Genomic DNA, 22,491 nt, shown 5'->3' with positions numbered 1-22,491 from the left:
ATCCGAACGGCAGGACCCCAAACTGAAAGTGCGAGTCACCAACCGCGAACCTCAGGTACTTCTTGTGCTTGGGATGGATCGGCACATGGAAGTAAGCATCCTTGAGGTCGAGTGACACCAACCAGTCCTGAAGCTGAAGCTGAAGGGCCTGGAGGACTTGAGAGAGAGTAACCATCTTGAACTTGTCCTTCCTGAGGAGTTTGTTCAAACCGCGCAAGTCCATGATGGGTCTCAATCCCCCGTCTTTCTTCGAAATCAAAAAATAAGGGGAATACCATCCCTTGTTCCTCTCCGCTACAGGCACCAGTTCTATGGCGCCTTTCTCCAGCAGGGCTTGAATTTCCTGCGCAAGGAGCGGATCCGGACTCTGCAAAGAGAGGTTCCCCGGTGGATTGTCGCGAGGCCTGTGCCGAAAGGGAAGACAGTAGCCGTGGGTTATGATCTCCAGAACCCACACATCTGAAGTAATGGCTTGCCACTCTACAAGATGCTGCGCCAGCCTTCCCCCAAAACGGCGAACCATGGGACATGGCCTCATGACTGAGTGGGAGCGGCCGCGGCGTTACCTGAGGGCAAAGAGGCAACTGCCCGAGCGACCTTGGCACCACGGGTACCCTGTCGTCCACCTCTGGTACCCCTGCGTTGGCCTCTTTGACTGCCAGCTCCTCTCGCTTTACTGAAGGAGGAGTAATAGCGAAAGGAACCACCCCTCCACTGCTGTCCCCTAGGACGTAAAGGCGGAGGTTGGCAAACTGCAGCGCCCAACGACTTCGCTGCAGCTTTTGAGGTCTGCAACCTCTCAAGGCTCTCGTCAGCCTTGCTGCCAAAAAGGTGTTCACCGTCAAAGGGCATGTTGAGGAGCCGAGACTGCACATCAGGAGCAAACCCCGACTTCCGCAACCACGCAAACCTGCGTATCACGGTGCTCGCCGCCATGGACCTACTGACGCATTCAGCTAAGACCAAACCCGACTGAACGGACTCACACATGGCATCCTTACCATCTTGGACCATAGCAAGGAAACCATCCCGTTCGTCCCCTTCGGGAATATGTTCAGCCGCTAACGCAACACAGTTCCACAGAGTGTGTGTGAAACGAGACAAGGCACAAATGGAGTTGGCCGCCTGAAGCGCCATACCACCAGAAGAAAACACTTTCTTCGCCCAGCCATCAAAACGTTTGTCGTCCCTATCAGGAGGGATGGTAGGGTACGACGCCTGCTTTGCCGGGGCCGTGGCCGCCTGCACCACCAAACTCTCCGGAGTGGGGTGCCTGGTCAAGTAGCAGGGGTCGCTACTGGCTGGACGGTATTTTCGCGACAAGGATCTGCCCACCGCCGGGAGACTCTCCGGAGCAGTCCAAGCCGCCGCCACCCTTCTCTGTAAAGCCATATGGAACGGCAGTACCGGATCAGTTGGGGGACCAACATCAAGGATGTCCGTCAGATCATCCTGCACAAACTCCCCTGGGGGAGCAGACCATCCCAAGTACTCAGAAACCCTAGCCATAAGGCGCCGGTACGAGGAATCGGCATGAGAGCCAGGCTCAGGCCTACAAAACTCCACCTCCGGAGAGGTGTCCAGTCCACTGGCATCATGCAGTGACTGTCTCAAATCGTCAAACTGACTATGGCCCGAGACAATTTCATCTGGAACCTGACTAGGAACCAGGCCATCAGAATCCTCATCCGCCTCTGAAATATAGTCCAGGTGGCGAAAAGAAGGCTCCCGAGAGTGCTTGCTCTTAACCAGAGCCTTCCTAGGGGGTTCTCCCGTGCCACGGGGTACCTCCGACACGAAAGGCGTCGATGGCGTCGAGCGAATCGGCGCTGGCGTCGAGAGAACCGGCATCGGCGCCGAGAGGATCGGCGTCGAGGAAATCGGCGTCAACGTCAGATGCAGCGCCTCCAGCATCGGCGGCGTCGACACAGCCCTCGAAGCCGGAGCCCCGAGCGTGTCCCTCGACGACCTGAGCGTCGACGGCTTCGACGACTTCCTCGGAGCCGGAGCCTCGAGAAAGCCTGTCGACGCCCTCGATGCCTCAGACGTCAATGTCTTCCTCGAAGACCTCACAGGTGCACACGGTCTCGAACGCGTCGAGGACCGGGACCTGGAACGGGTACGTCGAGAACGAGTCTCCTTGTCCGAACGGGACCTCTCCCGTGACTCTTGCGAGCGGTGTCTCTCGACCTCTCACGACCGAACCCACTCGGGGGCGCGGACGGCTTAGTACCCTGCGACTCAAGAATCGCCAGCATTTTCTTCCCGAAGGAAGCCCATTCCTCTGGCGTCGCATGGCTGGTGGGGTAAGCGACGTGCCGGGCAGAGTCCTCCGAAGAGGACCTGGAAGACGACCGGTGTCGGCGCTTCCGAGAATGCCTCGAAGAGGCTGAGGAGTGGCGAGACCGACTCCTAGAAGGAGACCCACGAGACTTCCGACGATGACGCGGAGAGTCACCCCTCGAATCATCCGTCGAAAGCCCCGCAGACTTCGACTTCCTGGGCTTGGACACCCGACCTACCGACAACTTCTTCTTACATACAGTCATCCGTGTCGTGGGCCTCCCCGAGGCACCAGAGGCACCCCGAGGCACCAGAGGCAGGCGTCGTGCGAGTCCGTCACCGACATCTTGGACCCACACTCCCCGCACTTCTTGAAACCCGGACGCGGGGTCGAAGACGAAGTAGAAGACATCTTCACACGAAGGATTTTCACAAAACGAACAGGTTCGAAGAACCGACAAGAACAGAACTCTAAAGAGTCGAGGCGTGAACCGAGAATCACGAAGCAACACGTTTGCGGAAAAAACGGAACTGAGGCTACTGGCGTCGTGCGTCCTACTTATCACATCGGATGACGTCGGACGTCGGAGGAGGTCCTCGACGACGGCGCATCGACGCAGGACGCAGACGCCCAAAAAAGTTTCCGAAGCAGCACAGCTGTGGTGATTACATGTCATAGATATGGAATACGTCGGAGGACCCAATCCCCTCGAACTGTAGGTTAAACGGTGCCCTATGCAGTAGGTGTTTCAACCGGCAGAGCTATAGTTCCCACAAGCCCAATGCATCTGAAAAAACGATGCTTCATTACAAGTGTGCTGGTGTGGCAATAACGTGCCAGTATTACCGCAAGTTACCGCACTGGCACACTCCAAGTTTGCCAGTGGGGGGCTCATTTACCTCCAGCCAAGAGCTGGAGGCAAGTCAGGCACCCCACCAGCAAAAAAAAAAAGCCTGTATTACCGGTGCCGGTAATACGGGCAATCCCCGACTCCATGGAAAGGGGATTAACTGCCCTTACTGGCACTTGGAATCTGTTGGTAATACCAGCAGTCCAAGTGCCAATAATGATAATTCCGTCTGGTGGTATCCCACCAGGTTTCCCGGCGGGATACAAGAGACTTGTAATGAGGCCCATAATATAGGGTATTTGTAGTTATGGGAAAGACATACTTGAATGATAACATTCTCTGTTGGAGAATCCCAATATATCAACTCATACGGAAATACGATTTATAAACCATTCTGTACCTTTAAAAGGTTTGGATCAGTCATTTGTCAGGCATGGCACAGGGGAGTTAATGCAATCTGTCAGATTTAGAGCACTGTGGCCCTAACTCTCCGACCACAAAGCAACAATACTGAAATTGCCCACCGTTGCATCTCATACGAGCTCATGACGTTGAGAAAGGCGCTAAGATGTTGTGCCCATTTAGTCCTTATTCTCTTTCTTAAGGCTCACAACAGCTGGCACTATGCTATCTAAATTAAAGCACTTCTTTTAAAAAATAAATGTATTTGATACTAGCTGTCCCCGGCCACACATTGCTGTGGCTCAGTCTGGTTAAATGGAAAAGAAATAAAAGAGAAAGTGCATGTTTCTAATATGTTTAATTTCACAATAGCTCTGGCGGTTCTCCAAGTTGAGGCAGTTTAAGTTTCCCGGTGCCGCAACACTTTCCTTTCGTTTCTCCATTACATTTCAGAGCCTTGCAATAAGGACACACATCAGTCATAGTGCCAACAAGAACATGCCGGCTCGAACTATAATCATCATCTGGGTTGTACCGGAATGCAAGGTGATTGTAATAGCGTAATTGCTGAGCACGGAGTCGTGTTTGACGCTGATCTGCTGTTTCTCTCTTTTAGCCACTCTCAGCCTGTTGCGTTCATTCTGTTGAGAATGAAGCAGATCTGTAGCTGCAGAACGCGATCGCTGTACTCGCAACCGTGCATCCTAAAGTCTGGCTGCACGTCGTTCTGCTGCCCTCGGCACGTATTTGAGCCATTCTAAATCGGAAACATTGAAATGGAATCGTAAAATAGCATGTGTTGCTTTTACGTCCAACAGATGGTGCTGTTTTTCAGAAAAAGCAGGTTTTTACCTGTCACAGGTGTGACATCTATGTATAGTAGGCATATAAAAACACACGCCCATTCGAATGCAACGTTGTGTCAAAATTTCAAAGCAGTCGGTGAAGAACTTTCGAGTTTTAAGATTTTGAACAAACTAACATTTACATTTTTATTTATATAGATAGCTGAAACAAACAGCCTTTCAAATATACAAAATAGAATTTACTTTACATAAATTCACATTTAAAATATTACAGAATTTCCATGACTTCATTTCATTAGTAACTTAATGAAAAAAGAACACCACAAGAAGTAATCTTAAAGTTCTAAAGATTAAACATACAAATGGTCAGGACAAAGATCAAATTCAAGGCAACTGTTTTGCTAGTTTCTCAAAACAATCTACAGCGCTTACAAGTGGTTATCAGTTCAAAAATGTACTTCACAAGTAAAATACAGTGTAATTGAAATCTCACAATGTCTTATATTTTAGCACTAATAATAGATTCAGGGACTGCATGAATGTTACCATTGCCACATTTATTCTTGGGCTGTGGCTATCAAAAAGGGCTCTCCACAATAAATCAGAGTCTAATATTTGATATTCTACAAATATATGCTGGAAAAATCTCTTTCTTGGGGAAAGCAAAGGTGGACATTCAGCGATCAAAGGCTTTATTGTCTCAATCTGTCAGCTATTAGAACAACTTCTACAATAGTTATCTTGGCTAAGATTTTGCCTAAACAAGATTTCCTTCATATACCATAAGTTCAACCTCAGCTTCAAGTATAACGATCTGGTCTAGAAATTCCCAGAACTAGGGTCTGGGAATTTCAACATGTAGGGTTCAATTGAATGCAGCTTTTTAGTGCTGAAAGGTTGCTCCCTAAACAACTGTAATACACAACATTTCTCTCTTGTGCTGATCCAGGTCACTTTGCCAGAGTTTATTTTTATATTTTTTTAAAGCACTTCTGATAAGTGGAGGCACAAGTGTGGTTCCATTTAAAACTATAGAGTAACTGCTGAGAAGAAATGTTACTCTTAAATATGTGTCCCTAGCATTAAAACCCTCACTATTCTCTCATTGGCTGAGGCAAACTTTCAAATCGATTTGCTATTTGGCTTCTTTTTCCAAGCAAGGGGAAGAAAGTCGTTGAAAGGCTTGCTACCATTTTGGATTTCTTTCGCATTGTTTCCCATGCAGGAGCTGTTTGTCTGCTGCTCTTCTCCCACTTTTCCTCCTGGTTGTCCCCCGGCACAAATGATAGTTGTGTGGCTTTCTGGTGTTTAAAATGTAATCACAGGGGACAGGAAAACCTCTAGTAAGGTCCCACCTGTGCAAAGTCATTTTTCCTTTGGGGAGGGGGAAGGAAGTATTTCTCGCCTTAACCTTTTTCCCTTCAAGGAAGGATCCGCAGCTGTTGACTAATGGGCCCCTCTGTATGTGCTAGTGGTCCCCATAACATTTTGATTTCTGAATCCTTACAGGATATTACAGAATCCACTCCTGGGCCTTCATTACCAGTTTGATGGTAAGCCGCTCGTGCGACCAGCAAACTCGCCTTACCATTTCCACCACCTTATATCCCGGTGATTCCGTGATATTACGGGTTGCGGCGGAATGGGATCACTGAAGCACGGCACCGTTACGAATGGTGCTGTTGCTACAGTGAAAACTCTGCCGTAGGGGCCTGAACTACCGGCAGGCCTGACCTGCCAGTAGTTCACTGCCCTACTGGCAGACTGAGTAAGCTGGTCCGGGAACAATGCCAGAACCGGTTGTGCCGGCTGTTTGATCAGCATTTTTCCCCGGACTGGCTTACTCATAATGAGGGCCTGGGTTTCTTGGGAGATGCAGCCCTGAACACCCCGTTTCTTTGGGATCAGTAGTTCCCAACTAGTTACTCTCTCAGGGGGTTCAGGAATAGGTTAGGCGTAGTCTGCCTAACATTCTGCTTCTGATTTAGAGGTACTCTCTAATAGGGCCTTTGGGACGAATCCTGCAGGTCCTCCACTCTTGGGCCTAATTTCATTACCTTTTTCTGGATAAAATTCAGGATGCTTTACTGGTCAGGTTGTGTTAAGGTACAGGGCCTTGTCAGTCCTACTGTCTGAAGGACAATGGGCTACATGCAATGTTGGCACTGTGACTTCGTCACAATAGTTATTTGTAGGTGAAGTATAGCTGGCATGGTTTCTGAGGGCAATGTGAAACTGGTAGAGCAGATCAGCCATAGGATAAGAGGTGAGGATCTTCCACCATTTCTTAGAGTCAACAATAGAATCCTGTTTTCTGAAGCTGAAGGAACACTGGATGCCCTCTGCTTTGTCTGGCATTGTCAAAGCCAATGACCATTGCATGAAGCCCTCTCTTCTTATGGACCAGAGAGACCTGAACTGGGTGCCTTTCTCCTTTAGACTGATGGAATCAACCGATCTGAAATTGTGCTTCCTGTCCTTGCTGTTTCAGAGCTCGGAAGAATCATTGCACTGCATTTTGGTTTCATCCCTCGAGAGCTGGACGTCCTCAGTGCATTAACACTTTTTCAGTCTTGGGATTGGAAACTTCACAGGCATGTTACCCCTTCATGCTGTCCTTCACCATGGAGAAGCCTGAGTGTGACAAAAGACTAACCTCTGTGCTGGCTGGTTCTTGGTGACCCTGCTGCGCCTGAGGGGTCCTGCTTCATAGTGAGATTCAACCTTGAGTCATCTTCTTCCCATCAGAGGTGACTGCTGATGGCTGGCCAGAGGTTTGGTAGGAAACTTTAAATTGCAACCTGGATCCCGCTGCTCGAGTATCCAATGGTGAGCGCAGTTGTCCTCAACAATCCACTGTCCATGTGGGCGTGTTGGTTTGCCATTCGCAATTCAAGGGGGTTGATTGTTTATATGTCTTTAAGTCCTCCAGCCCTATTGAAAAGTATTAGGGCATGAAGTCTGCCTGCAGCTATCCTTGCCTTGCCCAAGGTGGGGCATGCCTGGGTAAATGATTCCTGTCTTGGTTCCCCTTAGACACTAAGGACTGGAAGTCTGCTTTATTCTGTACGGGAATCTTGACGTTTGAATGTGTATCTTGTCATCCAAATTGTGCTCTAACAAAACAGACATGTCTTTCAAGCTTATTCAACCCTATTGCTTTATATTGTCAAACCAGTATGGAGGGATTCCAAAAAAAACATTTCCTTTGTGGTTTACTAGTTTGACTCTTGTTTTCTGAATTAAGTTCATGTTTTATATAAATGGTGTGTTTATTTTTGTAGGGGGGGGGTGAGGTAGGGGCCAAGGATGGAAAGTATAAGGGAAACCCTATTAAAAAAAAAATAAATCGAGTGGCCACCAGGGGGCGTGCGGATGAGGTCAGACTCCGCGTGAGCTCCGTGACTTTGGGTCCCTGAGATGGATTGAGCCCCCTGCAGAGCTCCTGCCCCCCTCCCTTGCCGACAAAAGGCCGCGCACGGCGAGTATCCATCCTCCATCCCCGTGACTGAACTCTAGATTTCTGTTCCGCGGACTACTCGGCCGTGAGTCTGGGACTCCCTCTCCCCCTCCCCCCGCTGAGACCCTCTGCCCCTGGATCGGAGGAGGGCCCTGGAGGGGTAGGGAAACACATTAAAAGATCACGCTTGATCAATCCCCAACCCCAGAAGTCACCCATTCCACATGAAACGCCCAAGCCATCCACAAGGGGCATATTAGCTGCTGCCCGAAACGTCCCCAGCAGCACCCCTTCAATTGCAAGGGTCACGGCCCACATACAAAAGTCTATCCGGCGAAGAACAAGCGGTCACTGACTGCCGAACTTTTCAAATAGGGTAGAGACCTTGAAGGTGATTGTGGGCCTGACACCTGATTAAAAGAACCCTGAGTGATCCGCCTGTGACCGCTTACCACCCACGCCCTGCCTACGCACCTGGAATTCCTCCGCTAACGATCAGTAAGAGAACCACGACCGTTGTAGGAGAAGGGTGGAGGGTTGGGGCCCCGAATCAGAGGCGTGTGCCTCCTCTACCCTGGACTACGTCCCCTTGTTGGACGCCACCAGTGACACCACCGAAACCTTGTGTAGCCCATGAACATAAGAAAGAAACTTGCCCCATACTCCTACGTCTCGACTCCAGCTGAGAAGCGGGATTATAACATGGCGAATAAAGACACCCCGGGGAGCGAATCAGCAGCTACCAAAGGGGACATTGCTGCCTTACTGGGCGAAATAAAAAACATGGGTGCCAGCATTAGCTCCAAAATAGACAAGATCACACAACGCCTAGATACCATGGAGGAAAGGCTCGAAGGGGTCGAAAACAACCAAGCGTCCATAGATACCCTAGAAACACAGCTGGATCAACGGATGACGCAATTGGAACAACGTGAAGAGGACTTTAAACTCAAACTTGATGACTTGGAAAATCGGGAAAGACGCAACAACCCGAGAATTTTTGGCATCCCGGAACGAGAGGGGGAGACGTAGAACGATCTGAGGAATACCCTACACGATATCATTAAACTCCTAGTCGCTGATGACACGATTGATGAACCCAAGACGGAGAGGATACATAGAGCTGGAGGCCCCCCAGGTGGACCAAGATCTGTTCTTGCCCGATTCCACCGCTTCCAGGACAAAACTAGGATCCTTGAGAAAGCAAGGGCCAGCGATTCAATCACTCTAGGAGGAGCCCAGATCTTGATATACCAACACCTATCATCTCTAACGTTAGAACTCCGATGGATGTGCGGACCCCTCACCAAACACCTGAAGGAAAAGAATATGAGATATAGATGGGGATACCCCTTCTCCCTATCCTTTGAATACAACGGCGACAAAATCAAACTTAGCTCCGAAAGAGAAATCAAGGCTTGTATCTTGGACCTCCTCGGATCCCGCACAGAAGAACAAGACCGGGAAGATTCACAACGAGAAGATAGAAGATGGCGCATACAGGGTCCCAGAAGGAAACGAGTTAAGGGCTCGCGGAAATTCCAGAGAGGTAACACCCCCCCGGGGGGAGAGGACTCCTGATCCGAACTGGTGGTAAGGTGACATTTATTCCAGCACAAATGTTAATGTTCTGAATGAAGGAAGTAAGCACTGGGTTAAAAGAGTTTCGGTGTACATACACGAAAGGGGGGGGTCGAAATGGGGCTCAATTAAGCCTACGATGTTATAGTAAGCAAAGGGACCTGAAGTAACGGTCCCCAATGGTGGTTCGATGCAGGACCTGTATTCTAACCTGGGTTCGATCGGACGCCACCAATTTGAGAGGGGAGAGGGGAGAGGGGTGGGGGGTAGGAGGGATGGGCAGACATGAAGTGGGCAAAAGTTGTAGCAACATTGGCGACATATCACAACATTCAAGACGAAGTGGGTTCTCATGTACATTTTGCTAGTTTGATGCGGATCACATACTTGCAGCTAACGAGCCCTAACAATGGCACCTATTGAAGAGCAGAAGGGCAAGGAGTCCCTCAGGATAGGAACACTTAACGTAAAGGGACTAAACTCACCAACCAAGAGATCACTATTGGCTTAAGAGTTTCGTAGATCTAAAGTTGACATTCTTCTTCTACAAGAGACAAAGTTTGCCAAGGGTGAGGAACGATGCATAATTGGGAAACGAGGTGGAATGGAATTCTGGGGCTCCGGGCCACTCAGGAAAGGAGGGGTTGGCATTCTGATCAGGAAGGGGATCGATTTAGAGGTAGACCAGACTTGGTCCGATCTAAGCGGACGTACCCTCCTGATAGCTGGAAACATCGCAAAGGTAAAAATAACGATTGCAGTAATATATTCCACTAACATAGAACAGGCCAAGTTTTTAGAGAAGACAATACCCAAAATAATGATGGAAGCCTCTGGCCATATCGTTCTAGGAGGGGACTTTAACCAATGGGCAGACCCGACCAAAGACTGGGAACCTGGGAACCGCGAAACGAAAGGCCAAGCAAAAGGAGATCGCACTGAGTTTTCTGACATAATGGAGATGTACAACTTAAAAGGTGTGTGGAGGATCAAACACCCAAATGAAAGGGGCTACACATTCTATTCCAGCCCCCACAAAACATTTACCCGAATCGACTACTTGTACCTTACCAAAGACCTCCTCGACACGTAACACAATCAGAAATAGTTCCGATAACATGGTCAGACCATGACATGGTCCTGGTAGACATAGAATGTGTCAATTTACCTGTCCAGGGAGGGAAGTGGAGGTGCAACGAGACCCTATGGAAAGATTTAGTCTTTAAATCTGAAATGGAAACTGAAATTAATGAATACTTCAAATTGAATGATAGAGGTGAGGTTTCCAAGCAAACAATATGGGAAGCGGGTAAAGCTACCTGGAGAGGCATCCTGATATGTGAGGGATCCACCAAGAAGAGAGAGCGAAAGATTATAGAACACAGACTTAGATCGGAAATTCGACAATTGGAAAGCGATATAAGGGAAAACCCAGATCAAGCCCAAGACAACATAAACACAGCACAGGGCAAAAGAGGGAAACTAAGACTATTGGAGCATGAGCAAATTGTGCGTAATCTCCGATTCCTCAAACAGAAATTCTACGAAAAGGGGGACAAAGCAGATGCACTTTTAGCAGCCAGACTTAAAGAGCAAAGAGCAGAGCGGAAAGTGAAAGAGATTATTGCCGAAAACCCCTCAACAGCTCATACCACCCGCACTGTCCCAGAGAGTTTTGCTAACTTCTTCGAAACATTATACACCCCGGAAGTGAGTCCTGGGCTGCCAAACACAGACCACTATTTGTCCTCAATAGATATGCCCAAAATATCGTATACTGAATCTGTACTTCTAGAATCCCCAATATCTGAATCTGAGGTCCGAGATGCAATTAAAAGACTAACTATGGGTAAATCTCCCGGGGAAGATGGTTATACCGCTGGGTTTTACAAAACCTTCAGTGCACAGCTAATACCATTCCTAACTGAACTCTTCAATGAGATAATAGAAACAGGAGAAGCCCCCAACTCCTTCACGAAGGCTCTAATTACAGTAATTCTAAAGAAGGGAGAAACCCCAAATATTGCGGATCATACCGCCCCATCTCCCTACTCAACCTTGATGCCAAAATTCATACCAGAGTGCTAGCCGCCCGACTGGAAGTGCTGATGCCCCACCTCATACACAACGATCAAGTCGGATTTATACTAGGTAGGCAAGGGGCGGACACCATGCGCAAAACACTCCATCTTATCCACGCATCCAAAACACTACCGGGTGACCCCACCTTTTTCTCGATAGACGCAGAGAAGGCTTTCGATAGAGTAGATTTGGAATTCCTGAAGGAGGTCCTGCGCAAGGTGGGAATAGGGCCGAGATTCAGAAAGGGAATACAGGCGGTATACACATCGCCGAAAGCATCAGTGTTCATCAATGGCGAATACTGCAGATGGTTCGAAATGGGACGCGGAACTAGACAGGGATGTCCCCTCTCTGCAATTTTCTTCGCACTCTCCCTAGAACCCCTAGCCCAAAACATCCGAACTGACCCTAGGATAGAAGGGATGCGACTGGGAACGACAGAATACAAGATCGCGCTCTACGTGGATGATATACTCTTACACATTACCAACCCCACGATATCAGTCCCCCATGCTCTCCACTTACTAGAAAAATATGGCCAACTCTCTGGGTTTAAAGTGAACAAGGCCAAATCGACATTGTTTCCTCTACAAGGAACGAAAGGAGAAAATGAAACTACATTTCTACCACTAGGTCTTAAACTAGAGCACTCAGCACTAAGGTACTTGGGCATACAGATCACCAAAGCTATAACAGAGCTATATGAGGCTAACTTCCCCCCCCTCTTCCAGAGCTTTGCAGCGGACCTCAAAAGATGGAATAAGCTCACGATCTCGTGGTTGAGATGGGTTAATGCCATTAAAATGGTGTGCCTCCCCCGATTCCTGTACCCCTTCCAGATGTTACCTGTAGAAATTCCAATTGGGTTCTTCCAGGACGCTAAAAAACTTATGATCAGGTCTCTGGCAGGGGAAGAGGGCGAGAATCGCGTACAATACCCTAACACTCCCCAAAGATGAAGGAGGAGTGGGTCTTCCCGACCTACGAGCATATTATAAAGCCTCCCAATTGCGCATCCTCATCCCACACTTGCGTGACCACAAGCACCTCCAATGGATTCACATGGACAACCACTATTTCTCACCGGCCACTGTGTCGGAATGGCTATGGACCCCTCACAAAAGAGTTCTATGTAAAATCAGAGGCCACCCGATATTGAGCACCATCTGGAATATATGGCGCCCAGGCAAAGAGATGATCAGGATCACCACCTGGCCATCCCCACTTAGCCACCTATGGTCCCCTGGCATAAACGATCACATACCCAACGTAGGAAGATTCCAATCATGGTATAAGGCAGGCCTTGAAAGGGTAGGGCAGCTGCAGAAAAAAAAGACACTTTCATCCCACTACCGGAACTAACTGAAGCTCTAGGAATAGGCACATTATCTACCTTTCAATACATCCAGATGAAAGGAGTCCTAACAAAAGCCGAATGGACTGCCAATTTGAAAAGAGACCTCACCCCGTTTGAAAAACTCCTAGACAAAAAAAGTGAAATGAAGGGACTAATATCCGTAATGTACAAAGGACTCATTGAAGCAGGGGATGGGTCTACAGAACAGCTCAGAACCAGATGGGAAAGAAATATAGGAGAAGAGATAAGCCCTGATCAGTGGGACACAATGTGCAAAGCTGCGGCTAAGACATCCCTATCCAGTCAATATAAATTACACGCCATCAAACTTCTTCACAGGTGGCAATAAGATCCACTCAAGCTCTCCAGAATGTTCCAAACAATAAGCCCAAGATGCTGGAGGGATTGTGGTGAGATAGCTGACCATTGGCATATGTGGTGGAGCTGCCCATGCATAAAAATATACTGGGAGGAGGTCCTGGGGTGGATTAAGGAAATAGATGGCATACAAAGAGACACCGATCCTTTTATGATTCTGTTTGGCCTGGAAAAGGATGAGGATGACTGGACTAAACTGAAAGGTCTAGCACCACAGCTACTACTAGCAGCCTGTGCGCTGCTAGTGATGAAATGGAAATCCAAGGTAGTCCCAAGCAAAAAGGAATGGATCAACCTGACAACCAACATTTTTACAATGGAAATGATCACAGCCTCCTTACATAATAAAGCATCGCAATGTGAGATCCTATGGTCAGATTTTCGGAACAAACACCTCGTAGTGACTACGGACTCCCAGCCCGAACAAACTCCACGGTCATAATGCAAGTCAAAAAACCCTATAACTTACTCTAAGAAACAAGTCTGACCCAGCAAGCATGAAAACTCCATGACAGTAGACGTACAACGGCTCGCATCACGCACAACAATCTGGAAAGTTGACTCAATGATGTCTGCCCAACCAATGGGGGGTGCGGGGGGTGGGTGTGGGCGTTGTTTTTGTTAATTGTTACAACCAAAGAACAGTACTGAATATGACAATGACCTGACGTATTATAATTAACTCAATCCTTGTTCTTTCGAAGTAACCATAAACTAACAGTTATGTATTAAAGAATGTGTAAAATTTCTGTCTAAAACCAATAAAACCAAATTTAAAAATAAAAAAATAAGTCACCATGTAAGAGCCAAACTAGAACACCACAAAGTAAATGTGGTCCCTGGAATCAGATGGACCCGGTCAAAGAATTCAAGTCATAGGCGTGTGCTCGACCTGTCCCATCTGTAGCTGTACAGCTAGGGTTTCTAACCTTTAACAGACCAGGGACCATATTATGAAAACCTTGCCCTTGGCAAAAGGAATGGAGCAAATTAATTGAACAACAATGTTTCTGCTCAGATAATAAGCAACAGAATAAATAGGAATAGCCATAGTCCGTATTATCTAAAAAAAAGAAAAATCACTATGGCAAACATGAAGCAGACTGTTTTATTTACTTTTTGCTGTGTATTATGAAAAGAGATAAAGCAATTATTTGTATGTTATGCAGCAAACATAGTACACATCAGTCTGATTCATGTTTGCTCTAGGGGCCAGTGCTTGTAGATAATTAAGATTGTGTCAAAACCGTTTTGCTCCATTCCATATTATCTAAGCATTTGCTCACTGTGTATCACTGGTGCAAATGTTAGATCTGATCCCTGTACACGGTGTAAAATAGGGATGGAATTCTTAGATATTCCAGGAAGTGTTGTGGGTGCATTATAAATCTATATATATAAATTATAAATCCAGTTTGAACAGTCTCTTTGTACCGAGATTCAAACTGTCCAGAGTAGGGGGACGATGTTTCCAGGTTAAAGCAGCATCACTCTGGAACTCTCTACCCCCGCTTCTGCGCGCAGATCAAACTTGCCTGAAATTCCGGCAGAATTTCATAACATGGCTCAAAAACTCCGACATAACGACCTACGCCACTTCCCTCCTGATTAACCATTGTGATTCATGAACCACTCTGCAATAGTGGTACACTACCACCTATTTGTATAACTAAATTGTAATATATGACTCTATGATACTGTACAATTATGTGTATTAAACCTGTATATAAGTATACTACCTTGTCTACTGCGTAAGTGAGTGGTAACTGTACGATACTATGTCAATCTAACGTTGATGTGTTGTGTAATTCGATAACATGATGATGTTGTGTAACTAAGCTGTAAGTCTTCTTCTGCTATGCGCCCTTATACCTACAGGTCTGGAGCACAATACAAGTAATAAAACAAACAAACATATGGTCTATAATTAATCTGATAACATAGTTCCCCCACATGTACTGTAACAGTTTAAATGCCTATTCAACCTTGCATAATGCATTTTGGGTGACTTCCTCAGGTTGTAGTGGGTTCTACTTTAATGCATGTCTGATATTAACAAACAGTATATATATAAATCGACGTTGACATTCTAAAACTTGACCGCCTCTACCTGCTGTAAACTGTACCTGCCACCAGGTCCCTGATCTCCTCATCCTAAGCCTTACCCATCAGCCTTTGTTACCAAGTGAGAGTTCGGTTTGACCCAAGTGTACTAGGTTGGCTTGCCAGAACCCATGCCTTTGCTGGTTCTGAATAACCTCCTAAGAGAAATGCACATGATTTGTTGTTGCAGAAAAATGGTCTTATGCACTTCTGGTGACTGCCCTTTGAAGAGTTGGAATAGCTCAAGTGTTTTCCTTCTGAGCTGCATGGACAGTCTATGCATTTTTAAAGGATTGTTCCATAAAATGCACCATTGGAGAACATGGCTTCTGCTTTTTTCATATAGGGCAATCCGGCAAATGCTCCCTCACTGGGTCCATTGCTGTAACTCATGTCCATACTTCCTACTGGAGAAGTATGCCTAAAGGGTCACCAGTGTAGGCCAACTATATATGGTGATGCACCCTCTGTTGCCAATATTGATGCCCAACTTTCCTTGCCTTTGCAGATGCTTTGTATACACTGTTTGCCATCCAGAGTGCTCACACATCCTCTTATTTTAATAGAACACAGGCGAGAGGGCCTTACTTCCCAAGCCATTACCACGTTTCAGACCTTTAAACCCTCTGATCTCTTCTGGAGTCTGCTGGAAATGTTCCACTGAAGAAACCTCGACATGATGTTGAGCATAAGCGGATACTATCAATTTAACAATCACGAAAAAACTAATTCTCTCAACACACATGGGGATTACACCAGTCAGAAGGCACTCCCCACTTTAATCTTTAAAGTCAGCAAGCCATACATGCAATGGTTTATCTTTCCAATCATGTGAATGCCATGCTTCAGAAATAATACATAGCAACACATTAATGATTCACAGTCTTACTTTTGGGATAAGGAAGCCTTTAAATTCGACATCCATTGTGGTTTCATGAGGAAGACCCATTGGAAGGATATTGGAAAACCGCTGGATTTCATGGATGACCGCATCCGTATAAGGCATTTGTCGGCGATGTTCAGTCTGAGGCTTAGCAGATCCTATCACAGCGTCTATCTCTTTTTGAACCTTTTCTGACAGTGAAAGACATAAGAAAAATGGATTTAACAAGCAACATCACTTGGTATTTCTGCATGTCGATGCTAACTTTACGTCCCTTGGGAATGTGCCACTGGTTAGATTTTATATGACAAATGTCCAATCTAAAATGTAGTCGTAGATGCATATTCAGTGTTTATTTTATTTTTTTATTTATCTTATTTATTACATTTGGTTTTACGACCAAACCGCAAGGTATCACAGCGTAGGTTACAAGCATATTTGGTGTCTTGGCAGTTTCATGCATACAGTTATACGATTAGTTGAACATCTCAACAGTAAGATGCATATCAAACAAAGACTTGGGTGGTTTTGGCCATGCTCGCCTTCGCAAAAACTCATCAGCTGTTCAAGCTTTACAAGCATTTGTTATAACAGCAATGACACTTTTCTTAAACATTTAAGGTTATTTAAAAACATTGTTCCAATAAAGTAGCTCATGTAAAATGTAATTCAAGTTCACTGAATGTTTAAACTCTAATTTTGTAATTCAAACGCCTAAATCTTCAATGCGATGAGGTTAATTCTGGGATTAGTTATATGTGTACAGACGATCGTGCATAATGAGACATTAGTCTTGGCATAATTGTGTGCAATGGCAGCTTTCTTTGCATAGGTAAGCCCCTTTCTTTATTCTGGGTCCTAAAGAGTGTAACATTACTTTACCTAAGGCTTGTTGGGGGTCACCGGCCATGGTCATCCGGCGGGCGCCCCTGGGCGCTATCTCTGCTAGCGCCGTGCAGTCCCACTATGTGTGGGGGTGGGGGCCTGCCGTGGATGTCCGGCATGGCCCCGGGTGCCATGGGCCTCGGCACCCTGGCATGGGGTCACAGCCTGCCAGGCCTCGGACTGAGTGGACCTCGGCTGCCATCCTGGCAGACGGGTCCCTCAGTGTCTGGGCGTGCAGGCCTGTGCCTCCACGTGTAGGCCTGTGGCCTACATGGATAATGAGACACGGACTCAGTCGTTCCTCTTTGGGAGTCTGCAGCCGCTCTGACTCACGTGCCTGCAGGGGCTCCTTTTATTAGCTTGGGCCATGACACAGTCATGGCCCATCTTAAAGGGGCCATACACGTGAGGAAAACACATCCCCTAAAAGGGGCAATGCACACAGGAGGGTCCCACCTAACAAGGCTGACAAATCTGCATGCACCTCACATCTGTGGCAACCCCGCCACTGAATACAACTCCGGTCTGCAAATAGATTCGTCATAGTGCTGCCAGAACTAAAACAAATGCAACTTGTAGCTCATTTAATTGCTTGTCATTATCTGCTCTTTGAAATGCAAGTTTTAAAACAGACACTAACCGTTGCAAGATGTCGGATGAGTGCAAGGGATTGAGACTGGTTTTGATTTTTAGTTTCTGATGCTGCCACATAGATAAGCTATATGGTTGCTAGTGCTATTATGGTTGCTAGTGCTAGTATGGTTGCTAGTGCTATTATGGTTGGGTTTGTTTGTTAATGATGATTTTACTCCGTGGCACAGTTCAAAACAAAAGCTTTTTTCCAGGTATTCCCTCAACACCTCCTTCCCTTTTTTCTCTGTTCCTCCCTTCCACACTTCCTTTCATTGTGTTCCTTTTTCCCAAGATTACACCTAACCTTAAACCCAACCCTTTGTCCCATTCCTCTCTTCCCTCCTGCCCATCTTTTCAATTACTTTATTAATGTCATTTTAAAGAGGACAAAACATTAAACATATATTATCGAGGTGCTGCAAGTCCCTTGGAAGCACCAGGCTAGACTCAAGAAGCTGACCATTGAAGGGAAGGGAGCCCCGCAACCTGCAGCTCAGCTGAACAGAAAGGTCAAGCACATTTCTATGACACAGTAGCACATGATTGTTGGCGCAGATTCAAAAAGACGTCTCTCCACGTCTGAAGGCAACGCCATTCTATGCTCTGCTACTGATGGGATGACTCAGATTAGTTGGGTTTTGTTCGCCTCAAAGGAACTCAAGTCAGGGGCTCTCCTTCAACCCTTTCACATGAGCACATTTTACACAACCCTTGCACCATATTAAATAAAGTGTTACATCACATGCATATTAGAAAGGGATAGAGAAGAACAAACGGAATGGCGTAAATACATCCCCACAACATTAGCACAATCCACGTTGATAGTGAGCCAAAAATGATTCTTGTATAAAAAAAAGCGTGCATCTTTATTTACAAAATATCCCACAGTTCTCTCTTTATTTAATCAACAACACATCCAATCAGATCAAACCCCTTGCAGGGTCTGGGTCATATTTCTTATCAAACCACATATATGTTCAGGGGCTGCCAGAAACCACATTTCAAAACCCGCAACGCTACTCCGTTCATACCCATATGGGCATATGAAAATTCGCCTTAAAAAGACAAACGCTTTCAACACCCAACTAAGTCAAAGGAAAACCTGTCAATGCTAGGCATTCAAACTCAAACTAAACAAGAGCAATTATTATAAGATCTCTTTGCAATAATGAAATGCAATAATTAAACCACACTGTTAAATAAATATATCATCCATTTAAAAAATGCGATGACCAGCATGAGCACAAAGTTAAAACAAGAAATTCTCCAGCAAAATAACTTTTAAGGATGCCAACTGTGAGAAGCCCCTCTGACTGCATCTCCTCGACCATCTGATCAGCCAGCCTTCTCTATTCAGGTTTGCATGGCATCTTATATACTTTGGAAATGCCCTAATTATTACACTTGCATGTCATTTGATACACAGCGTCTAATGGGTCTAATGCAGATATATGCTGCACAGAGGTTAAGGGGTTCCCTGGAACCACCAGGATAGACTTCCTGCTCCTTCCTTCCCAGGCACTCTGCACTGCTTTGACCTCCCGTTTCACATCTAAAAACTCAGGACATCCTGTCCTCACTCTCACCCACCCCCATCTCCACTCCCGCTCCTCTGCCTCCCTTGACTCCCCTCCTATCACCATCCGCACTCTCCTCCATCCTGCCCATAGCAACAGATGAGGTTTCTAAATATGTCCGCTCTATGAAGGTCTCCTTTAAACATTTACTCTCCTGCTCTTCTAGAACCATTAAGGACATCTCCTCTCTCCACAGCTTTTGCCGACTTCTGTAACACTCCTTCGCCACTGGCTCTTTCTCTCTATCCCTCAAGCACTCCCTTGTGCACCCTCTCTTAAAAAAGCCATCTGCTGACCCTTCCTGCATGGCTAACAATCACCCTATCTCCACTACCCCCTTCCTGGGTAAACTCTTGGAGAAGTTGGTCCTCCCCCCAACTGACCTTCCACACTGAACTTGTTGGTTGCCTCCATGACAATCAATCTGGATTCTGGGCATCCAGAGGCACAGAAACTGCTTTCCTGAACACTTGTGAAGGCATGCTCGCAAATCTTGACTCCAACGATCCTGCTGTCTCCTCGATCTCTCCTCTGCCTTTGACACGGTCAACCTTTCTATTCTCATCAAATGGCTCTGTGATATCCTTGGCACCACGCACCAGGCACTGCAATGGCTGACCTCTTTCCTCACTTGCAACTGGGCCCTTTGTCCTCCACCACCACACACTCTACCCGTGGCATCCCCAAGGGCTCAATCCTATCGTCGTGGCTCTTCAATATCTATCTCGCCCCTCATGCTCACCTGATAGCTTCCTTCTCTCCTTATTTTCAATGGTATGCTGATGACACAGCTTTCCTTCAAACTTCCCTCGACTACCTCCTCTTTCTCCTCTCATCCCCGATTGCCTGACCGTCATCCAGGCATGGGTTGCAGCTAACAAGCTCTTTCTTAATGTCAGTAAGACAGAGATCCTTCTCATTGGGACACCTGCGCCCTGTTTTCCCCCTACCCTCTCGCCGCCCTGCTGGGCTCCCTGCCCTCACCATCCTGTGCGGCCAAAAACCTTGGGGTCATCTTCGACTCTGCTCTCTTCTTCACCCCTCACATCTTGGACCTTGCCGAGAAGGCCCACTTCCAGCTTCACCTCCATAGAGGCATTCTTCCTTTCCTCACCTTCCCCCAGAAGTTAATGTCTCCAGTACACTGGTCGTCTCTCGGCTGTCCTACTGCAACAACCTCTTCCTCAATCTCTCCCTATCTCCCAGTCAACTACAGCGACCAGTCCCAAAAAACGAGTATTCCCCAGTGGCCGTGCAGGAGCCGCCTTTGCAGAATTCCTACCTGCTCTTTGGAATGGGGCCCGGCTCCGAGGAGAGTGCAGGCCGATGTTGTTGGAACCCCGTGACGGAGGAGTTTGGGTGAACATGCACACGTGAGTATAGCCTTGCAAGTGATAAAAAGTAGGGGACAGATGTATGGGAGAGTGTGAAGAGCATGAATGCACGCAGAGTGAAATTGTTGGTGTGTTGTGGGTGTTTGTTTTTGTTGGTATTATTAATTTTCTAAGTAGAATATTAAGGCAAGGAAAATGGAATGGTAGGGAGCCTCCCCGATAGAGGGGAGAAGGTGGTATCGTAGGCATTGTATAACAGAGGAAAGAAGGAAATACATAGGAGCCTTGCGTTATTAGTGTGCTGAGGAATAGTAGTTATTTTTATTTTAGCTTGGTATTTTAGCTTGTTTTGGTCGTGTTTTATTGTGTAGGAGGGGGACCAGTGGAAGGGCATTTTTGTTATAATTATTGGTGCGAGTTGAGTGTGTAGAGTGTGCGAGAAAGGTGGGTGGGGCGAAGGAGGGGGTGGGAGAAATTGTTTTGAGACTTTTTGTGTGGGAGGGAGGAGATGACAGACTGACTTTTTTGAAGAACAGCAGCAGCGTGCGCGGCTCGTAAACATAGGCGTAAGACAGTGAGGCGCAATGAATATTACAATGGGTGGAGAAACATCCATAGAGTATACGTGCAAAGCCTTGCCATTGTATCGGGACAGAATTGAGAAATACCACAAACAGTGGGTGACAGAGACAAGAGGAAGGGGGATGCCCCATTCATGGCCAGAGACGGGATCCCATAACAAGGGAATCGTAGAACACATGTCTACATTTTTAATAGCTAAGTATAAAGGGAAACAGTTACAAAAAAGGAAAGACAATAGATCTGTGGAAGATGTTTGAAGATACGTAAGATCTTGGTGGGAGGAAAAGCGCAATGTGCAAGTGCCGATGACATTACAGGCAAGGAGGGCAGGATGCCAGCAGAGTGCGGGGGACTACCCATTGACAGCTTGCCCCCAGGTAGGTTACGCCAATCCGACCTATGTGTCCACTGCAACGACGGCCCCACCAACCCTGCATGCGTCCCCTCCGAAAGTCCCATTGCATGTCGATGTCAATAAAAGAGACCTAGAAGAGGCACTGGCAGCGGTGTGAACAGAATTGAATAGATTGCGAGCAATAAAGGTTGAAGTAAAGCCCAGTAAACCAGCAGAGCAAGGGTCCAATGGGTGGAAGGCAGTAGATTTTTTGTTCAAGGTAGTTAACAGCTAGAAAAAGCGTGCACATAGAGAAGGAAGGGGGAAGGAGACGAGAGGGCAGACATCCTAGGGTATGAGAATGTTGGGTCCCATCGAGGATGTGTGGCGTACATTTGATCTGTACGAAGATGAGGAGGATGAGAAGGCAGAACAAGCACCTGAACAAATAACTCGGGTGGAGAGTTTGTGGGAGGGCAGGTTAAGGAACAGGTTTGGCCAGATGGCAGTGTCCAGGAAGAGAGGAAGAGGGAAAAGGACTGATGGGTGTAGTGTGAAAGACCAAAGGGTGTCTCACCCGCTGGTCCTCCGGAACCTATCATCCAGATGGCCAGGACACAGCCATTGCTTTTGGATACAGTTCCCGGGGGTACACCAGTGCGGGAGGATCACCTGGGTATGGGGTCTTCGGGGAATGGGTGAGGCAGCCAATGGTGAGACACGCTATTCTCACCCTTTTTGTACACCTAACTCATCCTATTCTTAAGGATTCTCTGATGTCCCAACTCCCCCCCCTACCCCTTTTCTAAACAAACACTGGGCTGAGGAAGACGGCGACAGAGTAACATGACTAACTCTTATACATCGCACTGGATATGTCCAGGGTCAGGCAAACTCGGACACTGACACCAATTAGCTCTCCTCACACAGATAAAAGGCGGAACATAGAGACACACTCTG

At 46.9% G+C, this 22,491-nt stretch overlaps 1 protein-coding gene across 1 annotated transcript in view; it reads right to left on the bottom strand.

Moving 5' to 3' along the window:
- The window catches only part of LOC138453179 (cytochrome P450 2K6-like), a 546,472-nt gene that overhangs the window by 149,526 nt on the left and 374,455 nt on the right, over positions 1-22,491 (bottom strand). Inside the window, exon 7 of the mRNA XM_069605778.1 lies at positions 16,193-16,377. Within this exon, the coding sequence (XP_069461879.1) occupies positions 16,193-16,377 (185 nt within the window). The remainder of the gene's footprint in view (positions 1-16,192; positions 16,378-22,491) is intronic.

Source organism: Ambystoma mexicanum, chromosome 4p (genome assembly GCF_040938575.1).
Source record: "Ambystoma mexicanum isolate Mex_15411 chromosome 4p, UKY_AmexF1_1, whole genome shotgun sequence".
Classification (NCBI taxonomy): domain Eukaryota; kingdom Metazoa; phylum Chordata; class Amphibia; order Caudata; family Ambystomatidae; genus Ambystoma; species Ambystoma mexicanum.
This window is presented reverse-complemented; position numbering and strand designations above follow the sequence as displayed.